Consider the following 26,926-nt stretch of genomic DNA (forward strand, 5'->3'; position numbering starts at 1 on the left):
TGTGTGTGTGTGTGTGTGTGTGTGTGTGTGTGTGTGTGTGTGTGTGTGTGTGTGTGTGTGTATGTGTGTGAGTGAGCTGCTTTATGCTAAGACTTACATTTGCTGCTTATCCTAACACTGCTTTCTTGTTTCCCTGCAGGTAAATTCAACCCTTGCACAACAACCGAGGTGAGTCACTCCCTATGGTCACTCCACTGTAATAGTGCTGTATTTATTGAGTTTTAGCACCAAATGCTTACAGAGGTTTGATCCATCTTTTTTCTGACATATTTACCATAAATGCAATGGGCCCATTAAGTCTTGAATTACCATGTTTTTTTTGTTTTTTCTTACTGTGCTTGGTCAATGTTTACATCATATTTTTTTCAACACAGGTACTAGGTGGTAAAAAGAGAAATAAATATGTAGATAATTGGTTTTGGCCACAAATGAGTTTGGGTGTAACGAGTTTCGAAACCTAGTTTGGAATGCTGTTGTTGATTACCTCGAAAACCTCCAGAGTACCACAGGCCAGAGGTCTGTACTACGAAGCCGGATTTTCGCTTAGCGAGCTAACTTCAGGGAAAACTCTGGGTTTCCGGTCCTACGACGCTGGTTCACTTCTTAGCGGGCTAGATCTCCATGGTAACTTATGCTGAAAGGCTAGCCTGCTCCGAGCAAGAGATAAGAGATCAACTCTGCGCCTGCTGACCAATCAGAGCTCAGTGTGCGGAGTTTAAAGCTATCAAGTCATATTACAGGATAAAGGAAATACAGAAAAACTGCCGTTGCAGGAAAGACGGCTGGCAAAAATCAACTGACTGTGTGAACGTGAAAATTAATAGAATATCACCTTCCATCTTCAGAGCAATCTGACTATTATAACATTAGCGTTAAGAAAGCTTACTTACATATCTGCCACAACATAAGTAACCGGATCAAAGTAACACTACGTACAGTCCGGGGTAGGGCTGCACGATATTGAAAAAAACTGACATTGCGATTTCCCCCCCCCCCCCCCCCCCCCCCCTGCGATATATATTGCGATATGAAAACATACAGGAATTGAAGAAAATACCGTTTTTTTCCCCGCAAACCATCCTTTCTTGAACATTAATGCTATACAATTTTTTTTTAAAACTATATTTAACCGCATGAAGGATTTTAGTCACGGACGTCTGGATCTTAAGTTATCAGAGCAACAAACTGAGCTAGCTCGGTTAGCAGCGCCGAACTGCCCTGGAGAAACACATGAAACTGCTTTATTCAGTGTTTTTACCTTTAATCACCGGGTCCGTTTGCTTTGGAGATTTGATTGTGATTGGTGGTTTGCTGTGCATGCAGAGCCTGCATGTCACTCACTCAAGTACCCCTGACTTGTGGTTGAAACTGTCATATGCCATGTGGGTGTGTGATGTGTTAATCCTCATGCCTGAAATGCAGCTGCTGTGGGTACAGTGCTGCTAAACTAATACCTTTAATAATGGAAGAAGTGTAAATGCTTTTTTAAATAGGCAATTGGTTTAGCAGGGAGCTTCAGACTAATTGCATGGATAACAACTTTAGCAGCAAAACAAACACCAGACAATCCAAGTTGTTGATGGAGCGTTAATGTCCTACACCACCATCAACATTACTAAATCACTTCTCTAGCAAGCTCACAAACCAATGATGAAAGGATAATACTTTACATCAATAGTTGCATGTGGGGATTTGAGCTTGTAACTTTCTTGCCGAGAGTTAGATTAAAAGACGAAAAGACCAATACCAAAAGTGTACACTAAGCTAAGACATGAGGAAATTAGCTTAGATAGCATATAGACTGGAAGAAAATACACCTATTAACTCCTGTTAGCTTCTAAAATGCCTATAAGGTGTATTTTTGAACCTTTAATTAAAAAGCTGAGTACTAAGTAGATGTTAAGTCCCTTTGATTGGCAGGGTGTGGCTACACATTCTGACACATACGTAGGTCTCAATAAGAAGCTTTATTCAACATGGCATCGCTATATTCCTTATATTCTTCACAATTTAATCCTCCATTATATTTTACTGATGCTAATAGCGCCAAGCCAACATATAATACATTCTGATATACTGTCATGGTGAACCATAGAGACAGAAATGAAACCGACTCTTATCGAGACTCATTATGTCCATAAAGGACCACCAATCAAAAAGTCCTGTGCTCACTGTCTGCTAACTTTGTTAATCAAAGAAAGGCTGCATATATTTGATCTTTTCCCTTCAATGTTTTGTTGGATATGCTTTTCCTTACCTTCCCCACCATTCCCTGAATGTGCTAGCTTTCCCCATCTTTGCTGAGCAAGGGTTTTGTGTGAAAGGATTTTAAGAAGGGGGGTTGAATGAAACAGGTGAAGTATGGATAAACAATGCGTATTTGAGCATTAAAGCATACAAACAGGTTCAGTAAAATGCTGTGTAGTGTGTGCCCTACTGTGTGTACAGTAAGACATAGCTGTAAGTAGTTTACAATGGCTGCTAGTTCCATTTTAAAATCACTATGACAAGACAAAGGAGAAATCTGTCAGTACAGAAGCCCATTCCCCATTCCCTGGCATGTGTCCCAGCCCTCCTCTCCCTGTTTGTCTTCACCCCCTCATTTCCCCCCCCCGCCCCTCAGCCCCCAGCTGGCATCTCAGATTGACTTGTGGGAAATGTCACCCTGCAGGGCCTCCTGTTTGATGGCAGCTCTGGAATCAGTTCAGACCTAATTAAAGGGCTGTGTAAAACGGTCACACTCTTTCTAGCTGTGCTATCATCAATCAAGTGCTGGTAATTGTTGTGCTAATAGCTTATATGTTTTACAGTGTGCAGGGATTAGCTTCTCTAATTTTGAATTTTCTGAGTATTTTGCTGGATGTTGCAGATGGGTTCATTTAAAGGGGGCCTATTATGCTCTTTGGGGTTATTCCCTTCAATGTAGTTTATACAGGTTTCTGTGCATGTAAATGGTCTGCAAAGGCTAGAATCCCCAAATTCCCTCCTGAGGGAGTTTCTCTCCCACACTGTCCTCCATTGGGCTCCTTTGTTTTTTCTTTCCTAACATATTGTCATCCCTATATAACAATTGTGCTTCTATTGCTAGCGCTCAAACACATTGTTCATGATAGGCTAATTGGGGACATCTCTGAGTGGTTGACCAATCACAACAGAGCCGGCCAGCTAACCAATCAGAGCAGACTGTGCTCTGGTTTCAGACAGAGGGTGAAAAGTGGTGCTGCAGCACAGGCAGTATGAGAGCTTTTTGAACATTGAAGCATGGAGACATGTCACAGTAAAATACAAATATGTACACTTACAATTAGCAGAATAGGGCCCCTATAAAATCTGCGTAGACATGGTTTCCGTCTGAAAGCATTTTGTATCTGAGTTGTTGCACATTGACTGAGGGTCTCTTACAGTTCATTAGAGACTGTGTGCACTCATTTTCAGGGGGCTCTGGAGATGCACTGTGTAATAAGGGTGTGATAACAGATGGGCAGGGAATAGCTCAAGCACACACACGGTTCACTGTAGAGCCAGAGAATGTGAAACTGTATAGACAAATCTCCACTAAGCAGCTTTGCACTGGAAATGAGTTCTCACAATGCAGTGTGTTACAGACTGGCTGACAAAACTACTGGAGAGTTGGAGCTGCTTGATGCTCTGCAGCGTTAAATCCTGCAGCAGAGGCATTCTGCTATAGCATACAGAGTGTAATTAGCCCAAAGCTGGAGGAACTGGAACACGTTATGTGCACGTGGCTTCCAAACAGCGTGAACTCCAGCAAATGATGCGGCTGGGGATGTCAGATGATGCTGTTTTCCTCAGATCAAATTAACCAAGCTCCTGGCAAGGCTCTATTTACAGTTATCATGATAACCAAGTCCACAATAATCTCAGTTATGTGCAATACTATCATTATATACCATTTCAACAACTTTATGTTCACTTTTAAAATGCTGCTTCTTATTATTTATCATACATGTGTACTTATGTGCCTTCATTTTTATGTTAGATTGAAGAGGACATATTCTGCTCATTGTCAGGTTCATATCAGTATGACCTGTATTTGCAGTATGTAGTGCCTCTACTGTCTCCATGCTTTAATGTTCTAACAGCTCTTTATTTGTCTCATACTGCCTGTGCTGCAGCACCTCTATTCACCCTCTGCCTGAAACCAGACCTCAGTCTGCTCTGATTGGTTAGCTGTCTGGCTCTGTTGTGATTGGTGGACCGCTTAGAGATGTCCAGCCCCTTAGCCTTTCATGTACAATGTGTTGGAGGGTTGACCAATGGAAACTCAAGTGTTACATAGTGATGTCATTATGTTGCAGTTGTAAACAAAGGAGTCCAGTGGAGGAGTTTCAGGCGGGGGGGGGGGGGGAGGAGTGTGGGAGAGAAGCTCCCTCTGGAGGGAACACAGGGATTTTAGCATCTGCCGACCATTTACATGCACCAAAAGCTATATAACACACTACAGGAAAGGCAAAACTGTTTTACTGCTTTTCTCCATATTAATACGTTAGCTTATTATTATTATTATTATTTTTTTTATTTTTTTTGCCTTTTATCCGCACTGTTGCCTTTTCTGTAACGGTGTAAATGTTCCATCCACGGGACCAAGAAAGGATCTCTGATTCTGATGGCATTATGTGCAGCCAAAGGAGTCTCCAAAAATCAAATAGATAAAAAGAGACCTTAATAGAACCATATTTAATTTTTGTAATCAGTCCAGCACCTTATCCCATTGGTAGTGTAATGTTTTTTTTAACCAAACATTTCCCACTCTTTATATGCTCCATTTAGCAAAGAATTAGTTGTTGACCCCTGTAGCCATGCCAGTTAGACCCTCCTGATCCCGTGATGCAGGATAACCTACTGTGGATTATGCTTCATCACACCCCCTCTGTCAATGTTTAACTGGGCGTGCTCCATGCTCCCCTAATATCTGAGCTTTGAAGTCTAGGAAGGGATTAGAGGTTAGCGTCAGATTTAGTGTTTAACATAAACAGAAAGTGATGTCAGGACATATCAAAGTGTATGGTTGGAATTGCATTTGCTTTATGCTTTGTGTGTTCATGATAAAAAGAGAAATAGCATATATTAAAGGGAGGAGATGTAAAGTAAAGATGTATGTGCTTTGGCTCAGTATTTCCTTTGTTCTGTATGAGAGGTTGTTTCCACTTCCAGACGAACCCAAGCACCGCGCTCATTCATATGACAGTGAGAGGTCAGGCGTAAGAATCTGAGACAGGAATCTGCTTGACGTATGTTTGTGCATGAGTACAAATAACTCACACTTGACTCTAATATCATCAATTATAAAGTCGACAGATTTATTTTTACTATAATCCCATTGACACAGCAATGGAGTGTTTTTCCATCATTTTGTGTGTTTCCTCCTGTTCTTCATCTGATTCAATGATAAAAATGTCTAATTAGAAGAATGGTCATAACAGATGCAGTATGAATTTGATATAACACAGCATATGCTTCTTTATCCGTATTGGAGAATAATACTTTAGCCTTCTTTGCTCTTTTCCCAATTCAATGGTGCTCTGCATGCCCTCTAAACACAAAATGTCACATAGCTCAACATCGACATTACTATATTGAATAGTATTTGTATAATGTCGGGTACAGAATCCTGGTAACTTTGGTCATCCTCTGTGTTTTCATGTAGCGTTGCTCTGAAGTTAAAATGTTTCCCCTTCGGATTCAAATATATCAGAATCTATAAGATGGATTGCCCTGAAATGCAGAAATGTATGCCATCAGGATATTTAGTCCAAAAGTATGGTGCCCGCCAACGGGCTACAACGGCCCAAAACACATCTATTAGGAGAAACATGATGCACTTTCAAAAATGGTGCACATAGAAAGAAAAACGTTTGCCAAACACATGACATCAACATCATAAATTAAACGATGCAAGAAGCTCAAAACACAAAGTAAACGGGGACACTAAACAGAGATGCACACAGCTGGGACCGGAGCGCTGGTTCACGCTCGAGGATTATATGTTATTTTTGTTATATATCTTTTGTATATTACATGTGTTTTGGCACATTTGTGATTTTTTTATTTGCATTGGTTTTAAAACTGCAACACATTTCTCCAAATGGAAATATTTAGGGCCGTTGTATAATGTTTGCACCTCTCAGCCACCGTACAGCACCATTATCAAGACAACGTTTAACTTTACATTTGAGTATTTTTCAATACTGTGCTTTATGATAAAAGACCTTCAAAGACATTCCCATCAGCCACAGCTGTGCCTTGTCCGTTTGCAAATGTTTCCATTTGGCATTATTGTTTTGATTTTTAGTCAGAGTATGTCTTGATTTATGGAGCTGGAGTTAATACTGGTCATGCATCACTTATATTTAAGAGGAAGAGACTATGCTCATGCTCATTAGTGACACATTTAGAAATCCAGGATGTGTTGTTAAGAATTCAAATGAAATGGAACCAGATGACACTGAGCCAGATTCAAGGCTCTTATTTTCATACATGTGCAATACATAATAGCCTACAGGTCAAATAAAGTGTAAAAGGACATTAATTAAGAGAAAATGCATTTAATTGTAATTGTATTTTAAATAAAATTATTCTCAGCTTACTTTCACTGCTATGATATAAATCTTGTTAACTCACTAAGGAGTAAATATCAATGTTATACATCCCCACATGCTGGTAATCCTCTGCTGGTTGCTAACAGTGATCGATAGTAGGCTTTGGCATGCAGTCTCTTAGCATTAAGTTAGCATTTAATTAGCACAATTGGCTCCGGTGTTTGGTGTGTGAGAATCATACAAAGCTACATGACTAAAACTAATGAGTTTCACAGTCTAACAGCTGCGGTCTTTGTCTGACTCCACTCAAAATGCAAAGCAGACGATAACGTCCTGACCTTCCCTCAGACAGTGCTGTTATGAGCTTGTTTTTCCCTCACTGAGTTAACAACAAATGAATGAACAATTTTAGAATGGATATAACTTCCAAGTCTTTTAGCAGAATAACTCATGGGTTCCTGTTTCAAGATTTTCCATAACTTCCTGTTTAATATCACTTATAATACACTAATATGATATATTTAGGGGTTCTTTTGATTGGAGCCATAGAGTGTTGTGCAGCTATCCAGGGGCTGTATGCTCTGATAGTTTGATAGTTGGATTAAAGACACATTGAGATAAACATGAAACAAAGCGGTAACGCTAGGACCCAATATGTAATAGAATAAACGGACAGTTGCTTATACCGCCCGGACTTATCAGGGGATCATAATGCTAGCTGATTTTTACAGTAGCTAAATTAAGGTCTGTTTCAGAGATGCCAAGTGGTGTTGCAAGACAAGATGGGCTGGGGCTAACCACTTAGCATGCTAGTTCGGGCCTGTGAAGTAACGCAGGCGCCGGAGAGAGAGCAGCGAGGATGCCGTGCAGGCCTGCTTGCTAGGCTAAGGAAGCGGCCGCACCGACCACCACTACCAAGCCTCTTCCTCGCAAATGCCAGGTCCATCGTCCACAAAATCGACGAACTGGAGGTACTAGTAGATGCTAACACGAACGTTCGCGACTGCTGTGTGATGATCATCACAGGGTCACACATACACATTGCTCTCCCGACCTGGAAGTCATGTCTATTATGGGCAGACCCTTTTACCTGCCTAGAGAGCTGACAGGGGTGATAATCAATACTGTTTATATCCCACCTGATGCTAACGCTAGCATTGCACTTGACCACCTCCAGAGCTTAATAGATAAACAACAGAGGTCCCACCCCGACGGAGTAAATAGGCTATTGTAGCTGGAGACTTTAATCATGCATGTCTAAAAATTGCTTCCCAAATTTGTACAATATGTAGGCCTACGATGTACCACCAGAGGAAAGAACACACTGGACCGGGTGTATTCTAACCTGAAGCATGCTTACAGAGCGGTACCACTCCCCCATTTAGGACTATCTGACCACCTCTCACTGCTTCTCATCTCAGCTTACACCCCCCTCAGAAGTAACACCAAGCCGGTGGTTAAATATATCAGAACCTGGCCTGAGGGGGCACTCTCACAACTACAAGACAGCTTCGAACACACAACGTGGGACATATTTGAACAGACAGACTTGGAGGAACACACAGAGGCTGTCTTATCTTACACCAAGTTCTGCACAGACACTGTAACTGTGGAAAAACGCATTCGGGTCTACCCAAACCAAAAACCATGGATGACAAGAGCGGTGCGGTCTCTCCTGAGTTCCCGTGACACAGCCTTCAGGTCAGGGGACGCAGCCCAGTACAGCATGGCAAGGGCGAACCTGAGGAGAGGCATCAAGGCTGCGAAGGAGGACTACAAGGGAAAAGTGGAGGAGAATCTCGCTCATAACAACACACGGTGCGTTTGGCAGGGCCTTCACCAGCTAACCAACTATAAGGGCAAAACATCTGGCACTACTAGAGCTGACGCCCACCTTGCAGAGGAACTAAACCACTTCTTTGCCCGCTTTGAGGCTAGCAGACCCCCTTTTCTACTCTGCCCCTGTCCCTGCAAACTACCAGCTCCATACCACCTCCCACTCTCAAAGAACATCAGGTGGCGCTGAGGTCTGTGAATCCTGGAAAAGCTGCCGGACCCGATGGAGTACTCGGCAAAGTACTCAAAACTTGTGCTGACCAGCTTTCAGGGGCTCTGACCAGGATAACCTGTCCCTGTCACAAGCTTGCATTCAATCCTCCTTCGCACTCTCCAAAAACTTGGAGTTTCAGGCTCTGCACTTTCCCTCCTCACCTCATACCTGAAAGACCGTACCTACAGGGTGACTTGGAGAGGGTCTGAGTCCGACCCTTGTCAATTAACTACGGGGGTCCCTCAGGGCTCTGTTCTTGGTCCCCTCCTCTTCTCCTTGTACACAAACTCGCTCGGATCAGTCATTAGCCCGCATGGTTTTTCTTACCACTGCTACGCTGACGACACCCAATTAATTCTGTCCTTTCCCCGCTCAGAGACCCAGGTCGTCGCACGCATCTCTGCTTGTCTAGCTGACATCTCTCAGTGGATGTCTGCTCACCACCTCAAGCTCAACCTTGACAAGACTGAGCTGCTCTTCCTCCCGGGAAAAGATTGTCCAACTCTTGACCTGACAATCAACATCGGCACCTCAGTTGTTTCCCCGACTCAGACTGCAAGGAATCTGGGTGTGACCCTAGATAACAACCTGTCCTTCACTGCAAACATCGCTGCTACAACCCGCTGCTGCAGATACACGCTTTACAACATCAGGAAGATACGTCCCCAGCTGACTCAGAAGCGACTCAGGTTCTGGTCCAGGCTCTCGTCATCTCACGCCTAGACTACTGCAACTCCCTCCTGGCTGGTCTACCTGCATGTGCCATCCGACCTCTGCAGCTCATCCAGAATGCAGCGGCCCGTCTGGTTTTCAACCTTCCTAAATTCTCCCACACCACTCCGCTCCTCCGCTCCCTTCACTGGCTTCCGGTAACTGCTAGAATCCACTTCAAGACACTGGTACTTGCTTACCGTGCTGCGAATGGATCTGGCCCTTCCTACATCCAGGACATGGTTAAACCGTACACCCCAGCGCGTGCACTACGCTCTGCATCAGCCAAACGACTCGTTGCGCCCTCGCTGCGAGGGGGACCCAAGTTCCCATCGGCGAAAACACGTGGGTTTGCTATCCTGGCTCCAAGATGGTGGAATGAGCTCCCCATTGACATCAGGACGGCAGATAGCTTGCACATCTTCCGGCGCAAACTGAAAACTCATCTCTTTCGACTCCACTTCGAGCGTTAGAACGATTAACGAAGCACTTTTATACCAATAAAGGACTGGATTACCTAAAGCCAGTTGAGTAGCACTTGAAATGTTTGGCTCTATGAAACCTGATATACTTATATGATTCTGTTTTCTTCAAGGTTGTGTCTTCCTGGTCGAATGTACTTATTGTAAGTCGCTTTGGACAAAAGCGTCAGCTAAATGCAATGTAATGTAATGTAATCCTGTGTGAAGACGGCTACCATCATTCCTGTCCCCAAAAAGACACCAGTCAGAGAGCTCAACGAATACAGGCCCATACGGGGCCTATAGCCATCGGCGGTGATGACATATTTTTGAAAGACTGATAGCCGACTACTTCAAAGCCAGCCTCCCACCCTCCCTCGACCCTCATCAGTTTGCCCACAGAGCAAACAGATCCACGGATGATGCCATCGCCACGGTCCTTCATACAGCTGTGAGCCACTTAGAAGTCCCAGGCAACTATATCAGGATGCTGTTTGTCGATTTCAGCTCAGCTTTTAACACCATCACAACTGACATACTAGTGGAAAAACTGTCAAGCCTAGGTTTCCCCCCCATCATATGCGCCTGGATAAACAATTTCCTTACAGACCGTCCTCAGACAGTGAAAATAAGCCCTTATTGCTCCTCCACCCGCACCCTCAGCACTGGCTCCCCGCAGGGCTGTGTGCTGAGCCCTCTACTCTACACACTCTACACACACGACTGCTCTCCCATTCACATCCTCCAACTCTATTATAACATTTGCAGATGACACCACTGTGGTCGGTCAAATATATAAGGGAGACGACGAGTCGGCATACAGAGACGAGATCCTGAAGCTGTCTGCGTGGTGTTCAGCAAACAACCTATACAGTATCTGAACACAAGCAAAACAAAAGAAATCATCATAGACTTCAGAAAACACCGTCTAGAACCCACCCCCCTGCACCTCAATGGAGAGAGAGTGGAGAGGGTCTCCACCTTTAAGTTCCTGGGGGTTCACATCTCGGAGAGCCTCAGCTGGACCGCACACACCACTGCAGCAGTTAAGAAGGCCGAGCAGCAACTTCACTTCCAGAGGGTGCTTCGGAGAAACCGACTGAACAAGAAGCTGCTGGTGTCCTTCTACCGAGCGACCATCGAGAGCGTGCTGTCATACTCCGTCTCTGTGTGGTATGCTGGATGTTCAGCTGCGGACAAGAAAGCCCTGCAGAGAAAACCGTCAACTGCCCCCTGCCCTCTCTGGAACACATCTCCACCTCCCGCTGCCTCAGCAGATCAAAATAATAAAGGACAGCTCTCACCCAGGTCACAGACTGTTCTCTCTCCTGCCTTCTGGGAGAAGAGACAGGAGCTTCAAATCACGGACAAACAGACTCAAAAACAGTTTCTACCCCTGGGCCGTCAGGCTGCTTAACCACCACACAATAACCACGCAATAACCGTAACCATCTCCACACATATACACACTTTGAATGCACTTTAAAAATATTATAAATATAAAATAAATATTATAAACTATTTTTATATCAATATTAACTATTTATTCCCCCCGTATGATTGCTTATGTTGTATGTCCTACTGCCGTGTTTTTAATGTTATGTATGTCTAGTTTTTGCACACTGGGACAGAGTTGCACTCTGAATCTCGTTGTACTTTTTGTATAATGACAGTAAAAGGCTTTAACTTTAACTTTAGTTAATCAACATTAAAAGTGTAACCTTCTTAACCATCTGCTCATTATGTTAGGTCATGGATCCATCTTGCACAATCGTTGGGGGTTGGCAGATTTAATCATTATAAAACAACCGATTAAGTCGGCTAATAGGTCTTAATAGGTCTTAGCTTTGTTTTATTGTCACACTGGACTTCACAAGACAAAAAGACCAGAATCGCTGTGTATGAATGTCAAAAGACCCCTGGCTATATTTACCCATACTGCTATTATGCATTTGTGATGTACTGAACAAGGTTTAGATGTTACATGTCCTCTTGTCAACATAACGCTCTGCTGTCATATCATATTGTGTCGCTGTTCTGTAGCCCATTTATACCTGAGCTCATTTACTACAGCTCATTTTGCAAGCTGAAGAGAAATTCAACCTTGAATGGATCTAAAACCGACACTTGGACATAACATGCACATGTCCCCTTATATAATATAGAAAATAGTAGACATATTAGTGTATGGTAGATGGATATTGGCAGTAGAGGTAGGGGCCTTTAATGTGATATACATGTAACTGAGGAATAATTTGAAGCCAGTAAGCCAGTGTTTCATGATTTTGGAAAAGTGTGAAGAATGAATTACATTTGTGTATTTGAGAGCAAAATTGTGCTTTGTTAGAACAAGATTTTACTCTTAATCCGATCAGTTGTATCAGGAAGCCATTACTTATTATTAGGACTAAGTTCAGGTAAGGTTTTGAGGTGTTTGCAGTGATAAAGTGGCTTTGTAAAAACATTTCCGTGTGCGTCACAATGGTTTTTATTCTGGCAAGCTCGGCATGTCTCCGTGACATGAATGCTGAAACGTAAGCCAAGCTGTTTGATGTCTTGCCTGTGATGATGGCCACTGCTGCACTTTGCTGCACTCGCAAATCTGCTTCAGTTGACATCCTCGCCCCACTTTCTTATCCTCTTTTCCTCCTCCGCCTCCACCCCTTCCTCCCTTCCATCCCATCATTCTGCTTGGTGTGAGGAATGTGTAAGAAATGAATCAATCAGGCTCACATATTTTGTAGTGATAATTTGTATTGTTTTGTATCTCAAAGGAATGGAACATCGGTCAATAGCATATCTAATTTGGTCTGCAACAGTCAAACCAATGCGTTCTCCCCAGAAGGCCAACATTACTTCTTCATGGGTTTGTTCTACTTGTGAATCATATCAACACATGCACACACGTTATTCATGCAGCACATGCTATCTGACCAAACTAATGGCAAGATAACATGTAACTTGTAACCTTGGATTATTGAATTGAGGGTATTCTTTTTCTAAAGTTAAATGTGTTAGGACTCCTAAACCATTACAGGAGCAGACTTGACTCCTAAGTCAGGAGTCAAGTCTAACGATTTTATTAAAGGTCCTAAAAAGAAAGAATATTAAGGCATATGAAAATTACATTCAATGTTTTTCAATGGCTGCAGATATTTCTTTAAGTGACGACACCCTTTTTACTCCTCTCATCAAAAATGTAATTGGAGGACCACCTATACAAGAAGTTCATGGTTGTAAAATATTGGAGAATCGACATTCCGTTTCCTGTCATTTTTAAGGTCCTGGCAAACAAAGAACCAAACTGTAGGACAGTTGCTAATATTGGGCCCAAACTTTATATGTTATATTTACTAATATTAAACGTATGTTTGTGTACCTAAGGCACATTTTGTTGTCCTTAACTGAGTGATAAAAGGTCTTGAATACGAGTTAAACCAAGGGAAAAGAGCATGAAACAGAAATAATACATTTGAAAAAGTAGCCATTTGATGCCTTAGATCCCATTAAGGTAGATATTTTGTATTCTATTTGATTGACTTCAGTTGTTAGATTGACATCTGCTAAATACAAAATAACCATTTTTTTAATGTTTCCAAATGAAAGGGTGAAAAAATTGTCAAACCCATCTGCGCAGCCTTTTATTTATTCCATCCGTTTGAGTGATTCTCCTTTTACGGATCAGATACTGTGACAGTCTTTGACTGAATTCTTGAAGACATGGTTTGTAGATAAGCTGCAGATAAGAAACTGGAGCCTGAAAATCCACATACTTTAAAATATAAAACCATTAGCTGCTTGGCAGGGCAGAACATTTCATATCTGTCTCATTGCATACAACATGCTCCACTGAGGAGGATCTCTCAGCCTGAGGTTACAGCAGCTCCCTGGAGGAATATGTTTGCATTTGCTGCCATTTTTGTGCGTGGTGTGTCTGTGTCTGTGTGTGTGTGTGTGTGTGTGTGTGTGTGTGTGTGTGTGTGTGTGTGTGTGTGTGTGTGTGTGTGTGTGTGTGTGTGTGTGTGTGTATGTATGTGTCATATATCAGAGCTTAGACAAAGAGGTGGCATTCAGCTGAACCCCCCTGAGGAAATCCATCTCTTACGCACTGATGGGGGAGAGGAGGACAGACTCTCATATCACTCCTCCTTCCTCTATTGATCTGCTCTTGATCTTCATGTCTGCACGCACGCACGCACGCACGCACGCACGCACGCACGCACGCACGCACACACACACACACACACACACACACACACACACACACACACACACACACACATGATTCTGTTTCTCTTGATGTCTCCCCTTTCTCAGCCCTCCTTGACCTCTCTGAACCATTCAATGACTCTCACCCTCTCATTCACTTCTTATTTTCCTGTCTCCTGATACCTCTCTGTCTCTGATCCTTGTCTCTGTCCCTCCGTCCTGCATCCCCTTTCTCACAGTTGCTTTTCTGTCTGTGTTTTATTTCCTGTCTCGCTCCCTCTCAGTCTTTTCTCTGGGTGCAGGGCTGCAGAATAATCCCCTGTGTGATTTCCGTCTCTTGTCTTTTGTCTTGGCTTTGACATTGCTGCCTTTATCCATCGTGACTCTCCAATTCCAGGGCGGATTGAGTGCTATAACTGAGCATGGCATCTAAACTACACCCACCAACAACGGCAATAGATATAATCTTATGTGTACCTTATTTGGTTTCTTATACATCTTTTAAATGATATACTTGATTAAGTTTGAATTAAAAAAGTGCTCATATAACTGTATAATTAAAGGTATCAATAGTGAAGTAACATTATCATAAATGCTGGTCACTAACTAACATTTAAGATTGAAGCAAACTTAACTTCTTATAGTGACTTATGACCAGCTCGTAATGTATTATATCTGCCTTTGTGGAATTTCCTTACTTCACTTAAAGCACCCAATAACCATTCACTTAAACTTATTATTACCTTTTAATGCATAACAACAGAGATTGCAATGCATAATAAACACAATTGTATGTATTACAACTACAATCATAATTCACTGTGGGACAATTTTACATTATTATAATTCTGTACGTCATTATAACAAGCTTTACCTATGATTATTGTTATAAAGCATGATGAATATTAACAATTGCTTATAATTTTTACTTTACTGTGCCAAAAGTATGGTTATAATGCTTTATTTACCGAGAAAGTCTTACCAAAAGTATTTACTTTCAATTTAATTTAATAATTAACAGCAAAAATTGAGTGAGAGAAGTAATGTTAATTCACATATGATTAGCAATCTAATTTAGCCGAAGCCTGGAACTGTAACAATAGGATCGATACAGTCATGTGGTTGAGCCAAAAACTATTTCTTGAGTTAACTTCAGTGTAGACATTTTGCAGTAGGTAGGCCTACTCATTAAAAATTAAGCAGGCAGTAGGCCTATGTTTGGAGCCAGTAAGCTAGCTAAGCGGCTAGCAAAGTTAGCAGCTAACACACAGATCACCATTTAGCAGCTAAAGAGACAGACATTTCTAGATGCATGTTTGCAGAATAATAGTCTTCTGAGCCTGCTCTTTATGTCAATAAGAAACAGTTTTCTATGATGAGTCATCAACTTGAGCTGTTTTGTTAACATGTGTTAGCCTACTGCACTTTTTTCCAAAGTGGCCAACACGTCAGTTAATGCTGCCAAAGCAAAGACAATAGTTTTCATGGCAGATGTAAAATATCAAAAGAACCATAAAAAACCATAGCATGGCTTGTTGTTAATGCTTTATAATGGTTGCCAAGCTTAAGGTTGTCCATCGTGAGTGACAAATGTGACCTCTGTGTAAAAATGCTAATCTTTTAAGCTAAAGGCGTATTGTGGCTGTGCAAAAAGTATGTTAAGCATAACAAGTCAGGAATGATGTGATGATGCGCTGTTTTCTTCTTAAATATAGCCACCTTCCAAGCCTACATTGTACTTATTTAATGCTAAAACTGTCTGGAGTATCATTTAAGTCCTGAAAGTCTAGAATGAGTCTCAAACTACAGCTGACCTCTCAGAATTACATATGAATTCCTTCCTCCTTTAAAAGACTGACTATCCACATGATGTGATGATGGTGTTCTCGTTTTTCAATGCGTCAGTTAATCACAAGATCTACTATCAGTAATCGGCCCCCAGCGGCAGCCTCTCCAGGCCAGTGTGTGTTTGCGTGTGCTTATGAATGAGGGAGGGAGCTCTCTCCTCAAAGGTCGAGTCATCAGGTCACTTTATACAGCTGTTGAAGCTCAGGCTTGGCACAAAATAGAGGATCATATTGTAGAACAAAGACAGAAATCCATGTTTGTTTGTTCATGTGACAGATGAAGAACAGAACAATTAGCAGGAAAAAAAGGTTTATGCATTTTTCAAAAATGATTGTATGCTTAATATACAAACATTCATCTTTATCATCAGACGTGAGTTATTTAATTGGAACTTTGTTACACTGTGTGATTTGCATTGTAGGCAAAAACAATTGTTGGAAGTAACATTATGTTCATATATTTAATACTTAACAGATGAAAGCAAGACAGTTGAATGAGTGTAAATATTGAAAATTGACAATGTATGGACACTGAGTGTTTTTTTCTCCCGTGCTCTTTCAGGTGATCGAGTCTCTGGGCATCATGATCTACAAGGCTCTGGATTACGGGCTGAAGGAGAACGAGGAGAGGGAGCTCAGCCCTCCTCTGGAGCAGCTCATCGACCTCATGACCAACATGGCCGAGGCCGAGAGGGACGCCTGCCCCGACGAGGGCTACGAGGCAACAGAGGAAGAGGATGAGCCCGAGGATGATCCTGACAACATCTGCAGCGTCCACGGCTACAGAGATATCCTCAAGGTATGTACACAGTAGCTGAGTGAGTGACTGCTGGTATCTATTCTGTTGTTCAGCTATTGTTGGCTATTTACAGTATACTAACGCTAACTACCAGGATGTTTTGACTGACTGCAAACAAACCCTTATTGCTATTGCTGGAGATGTAAAACACGTACTTTTTCTGTTTAAGGCAGATATTGCATTGGAATAGTTTTCACATTTAAAGCTGCGCGTTTAAAGTAACACATTATGAAAAAACTATGCTTTATGTTCAATCTGTGGCTAAATGTGTCACCTAAGCGTACAAATGAATCCCAATGCTTTCATTTGCACAACATGCCCTGCAAAGCTAATTGAAGTTAAGCATTAACCTGGAGTGGTTAGGGCCAGGATAGTCCATTGGTCAGTACATAGGCCATGAACAAATCAGGTTACCGGTACATTGTGCAAGCATTGATGACTGGACAATACTAGCACTTCAATCCATGCAGGGGAGGTGTAATCATGATATCAGGGAGATTCAAAATAAGGTATCACCAAACCCAGCTTTCCATACTATTTTAGCATCTTTAAGCTCCTTGTTGTGTTTTTTAAAGCCTGCAACAATTCAGTTTTGTATCAGTCTACACACTCTCATCTGTTGGCAGCATGCAGCTGCCTCAACTGAAAGAGCTCTGCTACCTGCCCAGCACCAAACGGCTAAGAGCTAGATAACAATTCTAGAGACTGTCACTGGCGAACAGAGCAGTTTGGATCCAAGGGCAGGACACAGGATATCTTGGCAGAAAACACTTTTAATAGTCATTAATCCACCAGAACAGAGCAGGGTGAGGCTAACAAAACAGTCACACACACACATCACACAGGGGGTGAATTATTTTCAAAATAAAACAGGAATCGCAGACAGATCGTGACAGAGACTTGTACGTGAACATAGTAAACAAAGTAGCAGCTAAAGGGCCAGATACTCTTTTTGTTGTTGTTGTTGTTGGAGACCTAACTATAGCAAAAAGGCGAGTGAATACAGTGTTGGGTTGCCAGACAAATTACTATTTTTTGCTTTTTTTAATCCATTTTATAAATCCATACCATAGCTAATCTGAAATGTGCATTATTTTAGCTTGTTGGAATATTCCCCCCATTTACCAACCATTTCCTTGTTGTAAATTAAAGGACTAATCCAACAGTTGGAAGTAAATAATGCTGTTGAGGAAGTTCAGAAGTATTTTCAGCAAAATGTCATTGTTAATTAATTACATTTCAGATACAGATTAAGCACAATTGATACTTTAGGGTGGTATATTTGTATATCATTTAAAGTGAACCTCTATATACTGATGGGTAGTTATTATATGATAATGCCTATTATATTTGTATCTTTTATGTTTCAGACAAAAATGTTAGTTTGAAAATAACAGTTAAATCTGTTGAAGTAAGAACTATTATAGAAATTAGAATCGGTGGAGATAAAGTATACTTAAAAACATGCATTTCCAAACATTTGAACTACCTATGTTGTAAATGTATTATCTTTTCAATTTACACACGGCATCTATTGCACGTCTGTCCGTCCTGGGAGAGGGATCCCTCCTCTGTTGCTCTCCCTGAGGTTTCTCCCATGTTCCCTTTAAACTGTGGGTTTTCTCCGGAAGTTTTTCCTTGTACGATGTGAGGGTCTAAGGACAGAGGGTGTCGTATTGTCATACTGATATTCTGTACAAACTGTGAAGACCACTGAGACAAATGTAACATTTGTGATATTGGGCTATATAAATAAACATTGATTGATTAAAAAGGAAAAACATTAATAGACTAAAAATATTCACTGATGAATTCCTGGTACAGATCCTATCAGCGAGGGTAACTGATTTTCAGGAAAACATTTGAGTGTGAAAATGAAAATGTTAAACATGGCTCTGAGCACTGCGATTAGAATCACAGTGCAGTCTGGCTGCCAGCCTCCTCCATGCTGGGAGTCATGTATCACTGTTGTCCAACGAAAACACACCTCACATCGCCACACACACACACACACACACACACACACACACACACACACACACACACACACACACACACACACACACACACACACACACACACACACACACACACACACACACACACACACACACACACACACACACACACACACACACACACACACACACACACAGTGATCTCCGAGGTATCTCAGCAGTGTGACAGTCTGGCTGGCCTGATGGCTAGCTAGCTGTCAGTTCCAATTGTTGTCTCTGTGTTTTCACCCTCTGACTGTTCCCTCTGTGTGCTCCCTCAGTGTACGCTTTGTCCTGACCAGATATACTGTAAAAAGCACATTGGATACAGCATTGTTTCTGTTTTTCACCCACTTGTGATGAGGATATAGGATACACTTTCTGCAGAGACGGCTGTCTGGATGCAAAGAGCATGCCGAGCATTGGCCAAGGGTACATTCTGTTCTGAGTGACATGAGGACGTATTCTGTCATCACGGCTGCCATTAGTGTCTTGTCAATTGTGTTCTGCAGTCAATAACAGTTGTTTACAAACATCTGTTTTGGGGGTTTTTCCTTTTTTTGCAGGGTCCCTGAGAACCATTAGCAAGGCTAAACACAGTTTGACAGTGGTAAAGGAAGTATTGAGATTCTTTAGTTTAGTAAAAGTAGCCCTGTGGGAAAATAATCCACTACAAGTAAAGTAAAAGAATGAAAGTGTAGTCAGCTAAATGTACTTAGAGTAAATAATAAACAATATCATATTCTAGCAGTGCAGAGGAGTCATGGAACAATTCTGATGTAGTCCGAAGTAAATAAAAACAGTTACATTAAATGATTTGTTTTGCTTAAGTCTGAACACTGAGAGCAATCAAGAAGAAACTGATAACAAGAATTGCTCCTTAATTGAGGTTGCTGCGATACAGAACAATGGGTAGAGCTGCGACAATGACTCTATAAATGAGTTGATTGATATTAATGCTCGCCGTTTTCAGCATATTACATTTGAATATTTGCTGGTTTCCTTATGATTGCAATCTGGTTTGGGGCTGCTGGTTGAAAAAAGCAAAATAATAGAAAGCTAAAACGTTCAACATTTTTGTGACATTTGATGGAGCCTTTCATGATTGGATTTACAGAAAACAAATTGAACAGATCGATAAATAAGTTAGTTGCAGGCAGCTCAAATGTAGTTCCCTTTGTTTTATTACTTCTCCTAGGCAACCGTGTTTCTGGAGAGGAGAGACTTAGTTGACCATCAACTGTTCTGATTAGCATTGTTAGCTAACAAGCCAGGATTCAAATGACCCTCATAATTTAGGAATAACACAGATAGTGTTGACCAAGAATAAACGATTGCTTTACATAACCTGAATGTGCTTTACTAAGTTTCTTCATTGATATATCAAAATAACATGGATATTGATCAGTACATGGGTTTACAAAAATAAAATAAATTGCACTTAATGCTTTCTCCTTGATCCCTTTTGTGTTTATGATAAATAAACGGTGTACTACAAACAGTTTTTTCTCTCTTCCAGCTGTGCACATCCCACCTCCCCAGTCTGTCGGACGTCCCCGGTCACTACCAGGCCGTGTGCCGGGCTCTCTACACAGAAACCAGGGAGCTGGGTACTTTCCTGGAGAAGATCAGAAGTGCCAAAGAGGTGGGTTCTTATCTTTATCATCTTTGTATGATGAATGCATATGCCTTTGCAAGTCTTATTTAAAAACACAGCGTGAACCCACTGCACAGGGAACTCCCCTCTAATGAAAGGTCACAGGATGATCACTGACCTTTACATGAGGCACAGAGCAGCAAGGCACCGCTTTAGAAGATTTAGCACTGTGACCTTACTGTACTGTACATGCGACCCACCCCAGCAATCAACATGACTCTGTGGTTGAGTATTGTGGAGCTGTAGTGCCTATAGGTCATAGTTACATTTTGTATTTGTATTTATTTATTTAAGAAGAGACATAAAGGCTATTTTCATCTGCAGTCCCTGGAATGGCATATATCACAAAAAAAAACACAAAAGTACATTTACAGCACGTATTAAAGCACATATGCACCATCAAAAGCACAAAAATACAAACCCATAAATACACTAAAGACTTAAAAGACATACATTAAAATGAATAGGCACAGACAATTAGGAAAATCAGTTTATGACAGCATGTTTGATTGTCCAGTAACCATTGTTTTATATACATAAAGAGTTGAGAGATGAAAAGACATACGAATGTCTATTGAGGGTTCCATTACACTATGCTTTATGAAAAAGAGCAATATTTCTAAAAACACTTGATTAAAACATATGCTCATGTGTAGTATCTTTGCGATTCTGGTAATGCAAACCAAAGTGAACATTAATATTGAACTTTTATCCTTTAACAGCCAGTCTTACGTTATATGAAGTCAGTTTTTCTCTCTGCTTTTGTGTAGTAACGTTCAAATAAGAAAACCATCGGAGCATACAAGGCATATCTGAGTGATCTAGCATGCCTGTTTCAATAATAATCCATCATTTCAGAGAGGAAGGGATGGAGTGTAGCATGACATAGGCATGGACACACAGAGACATGCAGTCAGCGGTCACACAGCTGTGTGTGTGCAACACATCCTCACTCCCAGGTCGGCCTATGTTGACGTTATGTCAAGTCCCCTGTCGGCTTTTTCCAACGCAAGGGGGGGGGCCTTAGCGGCCATTTCCAACGCAAGGGGGGGGCCCTTAGCGTCCATTTTCAGCTTTCCGGGATGTCCATATGCTTCTATGGACGCTCATGGAAGCAAGGCATTCGTTTGTGTCGGCTGCCCTTAAAGGCAATGTGAGCGTCCATTCTCATTGGATAACGGAGAATTGTACACCCGGAAGTAAGTATTCCCCTTACTGTCGATTGATTTTACAGTGATATCTGCACTACTCATCGACTAAAAAACACCAGATTATCCTTGTTAATTACACAACATTGATTGGTTTAAATTGTGTGCAATGCTTTTGTATTTTTCCCCTTCGATTCGGAGAAACAAATGTTTTTTCGGAGTAAAGGATGGCATAAGACACTACACTACCCAGAATCCCCAGCTATCGTTTGGACTACACCATGTGCTCTGTTTGACAAACCCCGTGATAGTCCTCAAGCTCTGTGATTGGAGAGTGTGCTCCGAGGGTTACGCCGAGCCTCGAACAGCACTTGAAATGGGATGGAATCACGGCAGACTGTCCAAAACTGGATTTGAACGGGTCCACCGCGTCCCCCCCTCCCCCACCCCGTCCCCAGAACTACACATGCTGGCTATTCTGTTTCGCAACATGTTCTGTATCTATGGCACGTCTCTACTGGGAGTTGTAGTTTTAAAAGACGTTTTCGTATTTCCCATAACAAGAAGTTGCCAGTATTAAACTGTGTACATCCCTGGAGGTTTAGGGGATAGGAAACACTCACATTTAAAACATATAATTAATAAATGGGTGAAAATTGCTTGTGCCCATAATGGGCAGCATTAATATATATATACCCACATGCCAGCTAAGGTCAGAAGAGCTTTATTTAACAGCTGGTCTTATGTTTGTGACCCCTCCTGTTGTTAATTGATAACATTACATTACATTACATTAATTGATCAGCCTGAAACATGCACTTGTTAAGGTTCAGAGGCACATTTTGCAAATATGGCAGTAGCCATCGATCAGCTTAAGATAAGATATACTTTATTGATCTCAAGTTGGAACATTTGCGTTACATCAGCATGTGTAACAGTTAAATATGCAGTGGTGTTTATTTGTAAATCATTTAGTATAATCACACAAATTCTGTGTTTTATATTCAACAATTCTGTGTTCTTTATTTATTGATTGTTCAATACCTGACAAGGTCGGAGATGAAATATCTACATACATCTTATAAGAGTATAATACATTATGTATAATATCAGTTAAAACAAGTGCTTCAACATAGTTAACATTGCTGGAGGTATGCACAAATATTGATAGATGTCTTGTAATGCACTATTGAGGAACCTGCGACCCAAGTTTTTCATTCAATGCAGAACTACACCGTAGTTGTGTAGGCCTATATGATATGTCAATAAACCTTAGAAAATCATGAAATCTTGAAAGGGATGTGCAAAATAGTCATTATATACAGTCTTTAATGAACTATTAGTAGAGAATAACGAGTAATGAATATACTTTATAGGGATCCTATTAATATCTAATAATAAAAATAATGAAATTCAATAACATGCTTTAACCACTAGGTGTCCCTTTATATCAGCTGTGCACCTTTATGGTGTAAATACAGCCTATCTACCAATTGGATCAAATATAAAAGTCAGCCGAATTAGTGTTGATACTGCAAGGAGACGTATTGTGTGAAAAGAAATGTAAGATGTTGTTTAATGGCTGATATATTTATGATCCACGTCACGTTTTCAGTTCCTCATGTTTGTCTAGAAGTCTTCTCATCAGGGCTCTATAAATACAGAACTACGGCAGATATGTAATATTTAATGCAGCCGAACCGTGTATTACAATGCCGTTATGTGATGACTTCCAAAGAGAGAAGCAAGCACACTCGGAATAAAGTATTATTGCATTTTTTTTTAAATGTTTTCGGTCTGTTTCCGTTATTTGTTAATGACGATGTGCTGTGAGATGTGAGACTGGAATTGCACAGGGGAAAATAACGTAGGCTATCTTTAGATGCGGATTTTGTTAAACTAATATGTTTGCGCTGTGGACCAACACTATACATTGACGGGGAAGGGGGTAGCAATAAAGATAACACCATTAAACAGTTACACAACATAACAGAAATAATATCGATAGCAGCGTCCCTAGCAACCACCTTGGTAACAATGAAAACGTTATGGACGCAATTTCCTGAAGTAATCTTCGTAATAACTAGCAAACTAAAGATCATGTACATCCACTGCACACATAATCTGAAATAACAACTCATATTTCTCGCATCAAATGACATCAAAACGCATTTTAATGGCCAAACTAACTTTAAAATAGGCATTTTCCATCAAGAATAAAACGAAGTTCGGCCATGTTTTTTTTTTCTGCAGGGAGAAATTTGAAGATCACGTGACGTCAAACAGAGCACATGGTGTAGTCCAAACGATAGCTGGGGATTCTGGGTAGTGTAGTGTCTTCTGCCATCCTTTACTCCGAAAACATATCTGTTTCTCCGAATCGAAGGGGAAAAATACAAAAGCATTGCACACAATTTAAACCAATCAATGTTGTGTAATTAACAAGGATAATCTGGTGTTTTTTAGTCGATGAGTAGTGCAGATATCACTGTAAAATCAATCGACAGTAAGGGGAATACTTACTTCCGGGTGTACAATTCTCCGTTATCCAATGAGAATGGACGCTCACATTGCCTTTAAGGGCAGTCGACACAAACGAATGTCGTGCTTCCATGAGCGTCCATAGAAGCATATGGACATCCCGGAAAGCTGAAAATGGACGCTAAGGCCCCCCCCCCTTGCGTTGAAAATGGCCGCTAAGGCCCCCCCCCTTGCGTTGGAAAAAGCCGACAGGGGACTTGACATAACGTCAACATAGGCCGACCTGGGAGTGAGGATGTGTTGGTGTGTGACAGAGCGGAGGCGCTCAGCTGATTCACAGACGCATCCGCCGTGGTAATGACCGTGAATAAAGAGATGAATGGACACGTCAGTGCACAGCCTATATACCTCGAGCTATGACATAACACACAATACCTCTGACTCACAGCTTATACTCAGCATTCCTATGCAATGCTTATATTGTGTAAGAACAAGGGGGCGAAAGCAAATGGGGTTTAGATTGCTTAATAACCCATAAATAAAACATCTTTATTACAATAATCCTTGGGTCCTTCAAATCCAGCCTAATTTGCAACATTAAGGCCACTTGAATATATACATAAATAGTTCCATCAAAATACAACTAAGTGTAACAGCATAGAAACATAGTTCTATTTGTGTTTTAGGAATCAAAACATTTTATAAAAGTTAAGTTCCATTCAGTTATTAAGGTATTTACTTGAGAACATGATATAACGAGGACCAATTCACCACTGGAAGTGCGGTCGTCTTTTAGTTAGAAGGTTGTGGGTTCGATCCCAGCCCCTGCAGTCGGGGGCTACATCCATGTCGATGTATCCTTGGGCAGGATACTTAAGTTGCTCCCGATGCCATTGCCCAGAGTGTGTGTGCTTCCTCAAGCAAGTGACACACTGCTCTGTATGAATAGGGTTTGATTGAAATGCAAAGCGCTTTGAGGGGTCGTAAAGACTGGATAAACCGCTATATCAATACAGTCCATTTAACGCTCCATATTACTTTCACAGCTTTGTTTTTTAACAAGCAGACATAACACATTACCTCTATACATTTTGTAAAGACCCTTAAAACATTATTACATTCTGGAAATTGGTTTTCATGGTGCTACAGATGTCACAGTAAATCAAGCAAATAGACATTTTATTCAACATTAAATATCAGTTAACTTGTGTTGTTCATTTCTGATCTAATGGAGGCCCCTTCAAGATAAAAGGAAAACATTAAACATTATGTTGGCGGAGTGTATTTTCATTCACTTTCTGGTTACTTGTTTGATTCGCCATCCTGTTTTTAAAACATTCTAGTCTTCACTGTGAGTTTCATGGTCCCTAATACATACATGCTGTTTGAGAGGATTTTCCAAACCGGCAAAAGTCACCATTGAAGTAAATGGACTACTTCTCTGTAAATGTTTGCTGTTTTTGGCATAAAAGTGCGCAAACTTGACAAGGACAGAGAATACCAGCTATCAGCATCATTGATACAGATACACACTCACTGTAATGTCACAACAGTCCGGTGCACTGTCTGTGTGTGGAAGACAGGCCGTGCTCTCACACCCTGTGGGCTGCCAGGAGGAAATGGGTCACTGTGAAGAAGGAGTGACATGTTTGATGTTCATATCCGACATAGATGACAATATCTGGAGACATGCTGACTCTCATTCAGCATTTGTTCAGCTTCACACAGCTAATTTCCAGAGAGGCATGACTCAAATAATCATGTTTGCATCTCCTTTTGTAGTAATAGGAGGCTCTGTGTTGTAATGTGTTTCCAACTGGTGCACATACCTCAGAGGATTAATGCTGCTTCAGTGTATTATTGGTATGCTGTCTGTTATGGGTCATGAGTCCATATTAAAGCAGGGGTATGCAAGTGACTTCTTTTATTGCAGTGATTTGCTGGTTTTCATAGTTAGAAAGCGTTATAATCACGAGATACTAATCTATGAGCTACTAATAGTTGCTTTGGGAAAATGTTGGAAAACATTCTTTTTATGTTCCGCAAGTTCACATTGAGGCTGGTCCTTTTATTAATTCTTCAACTTGTTCCTTATGATGAAGTGCATTTTGGGCATTGTTTCTCCTCAGGAGCTTGGCTGCGAGTTGGAACATTTCCCGTCAGGAGTGGTGTGTGTGTGTGTGTGTGTGTGTGTGTGTGTGTGTGTGTGTGTGTGTGTGTGTGTGTGTGTGTGTGTGTGTGTGTGTGTTCCACCTCAGGGTTCCTTCCTGCCATGCACTACTGCTGCTGCCCTTTTTAGTGTGCGTAATGCATCAGAATAAATAGAGGGTATCTGGTTGGTTACATAACTCTCTGTGAGGAGAGAGGACTTATTGCATTCTGAAAAAGAAGCCATAAAAAGAGGAAGTTGGGCCTAGAAAGTAAATAAGTCATGTTTTGACTCCCCTGACTTTAACTCTAGCGTATTGGATATATTGCCATAGGTCCAAACAATTAATATCTCCACAATATTTATTGTAATCTTTTGCTGATTCAGACTTTTTATAAAGCACCATCGTAAGCTCAACATTTCAATGTATGCAATACTGAATAATCTTCACAGCCAATCATATTCCCCTCAACATCAGCTGTACTTAATGTTTAGTGCTAATTTAATTTGTAAATACTCGCACCATAACATGCCAAGCTAAAACGGTTAACATGGTAAAGGCTAAACCTGTTAAACATCAGAATGCAACTGTTGTCATTACAAGCATGTTAGAATACTGAAGTTAATATTTCGCTAAATACAGTTTCAAAGAGCACTTAGCATGGCGGAAGAAACAGTACCTGTGTATATGTCAAGTCAATTACCCAGTTTACATAGTGCTTATTATTTGTTTAATGTCTAATATTAAAGACAAGGTAAAAAGATGCAATAAACACAAGGAAGAAATAATAAAATGTCAGTCAACAATTAGCTTATCTCGCTTTACTTCAGTGTCTTGATCAATATTGAAGTGTAAA

At 41.1% G+C, this 26,926-nt stretch overlaps 1 protein-coding gene across 4 annotated transcripts in view; it reads left to right on the forward strand.

The window, feature by feature from the left end:
- spire1b (spire-type actin nucleation factor 1b) overlaps positions 1-26,926 on the forward strand; it is a 49,366-nt gene that overhangs the window by 4,465 nt on the left and 17,975 nt on the right. For all 4 annotated transcript variants that reach the window (XM_034228787.1, XM_034228796.1, XM_034228802.1 and 1 more), the window contains exons 2-4: positions 140-168; positions 16,401-16,637; positions 20,154-20,279. In XM_034228787.1, the coding sequence (XP_034084678.1) occupies positions 140-168; positions 16,401-16,637; positions 20,154-20,279 (392 nt within the window). The remainder of the gene's footprint in view (positions 1-139; positions 169-16,400; positions 16,638-20,153; positions 20,280-26,926) is intronic.

This window comes from Gymnodraco acuticeps, unplaced genomic scaffold (assembly GCF_902827175.1).
Source record: "Gymnodraco acuticeps unplaced genomic scaffold, fGymAcu1.1, whole genome shotgun sequence".
Taxonomy (NCBI): domain Eukaryota; kingdom Metazoa; phylum Chordata; class Actinopteri; order Perciformes; family Bathydraconidae; genus Gymnodraco; species Gymnodraco acuticeps.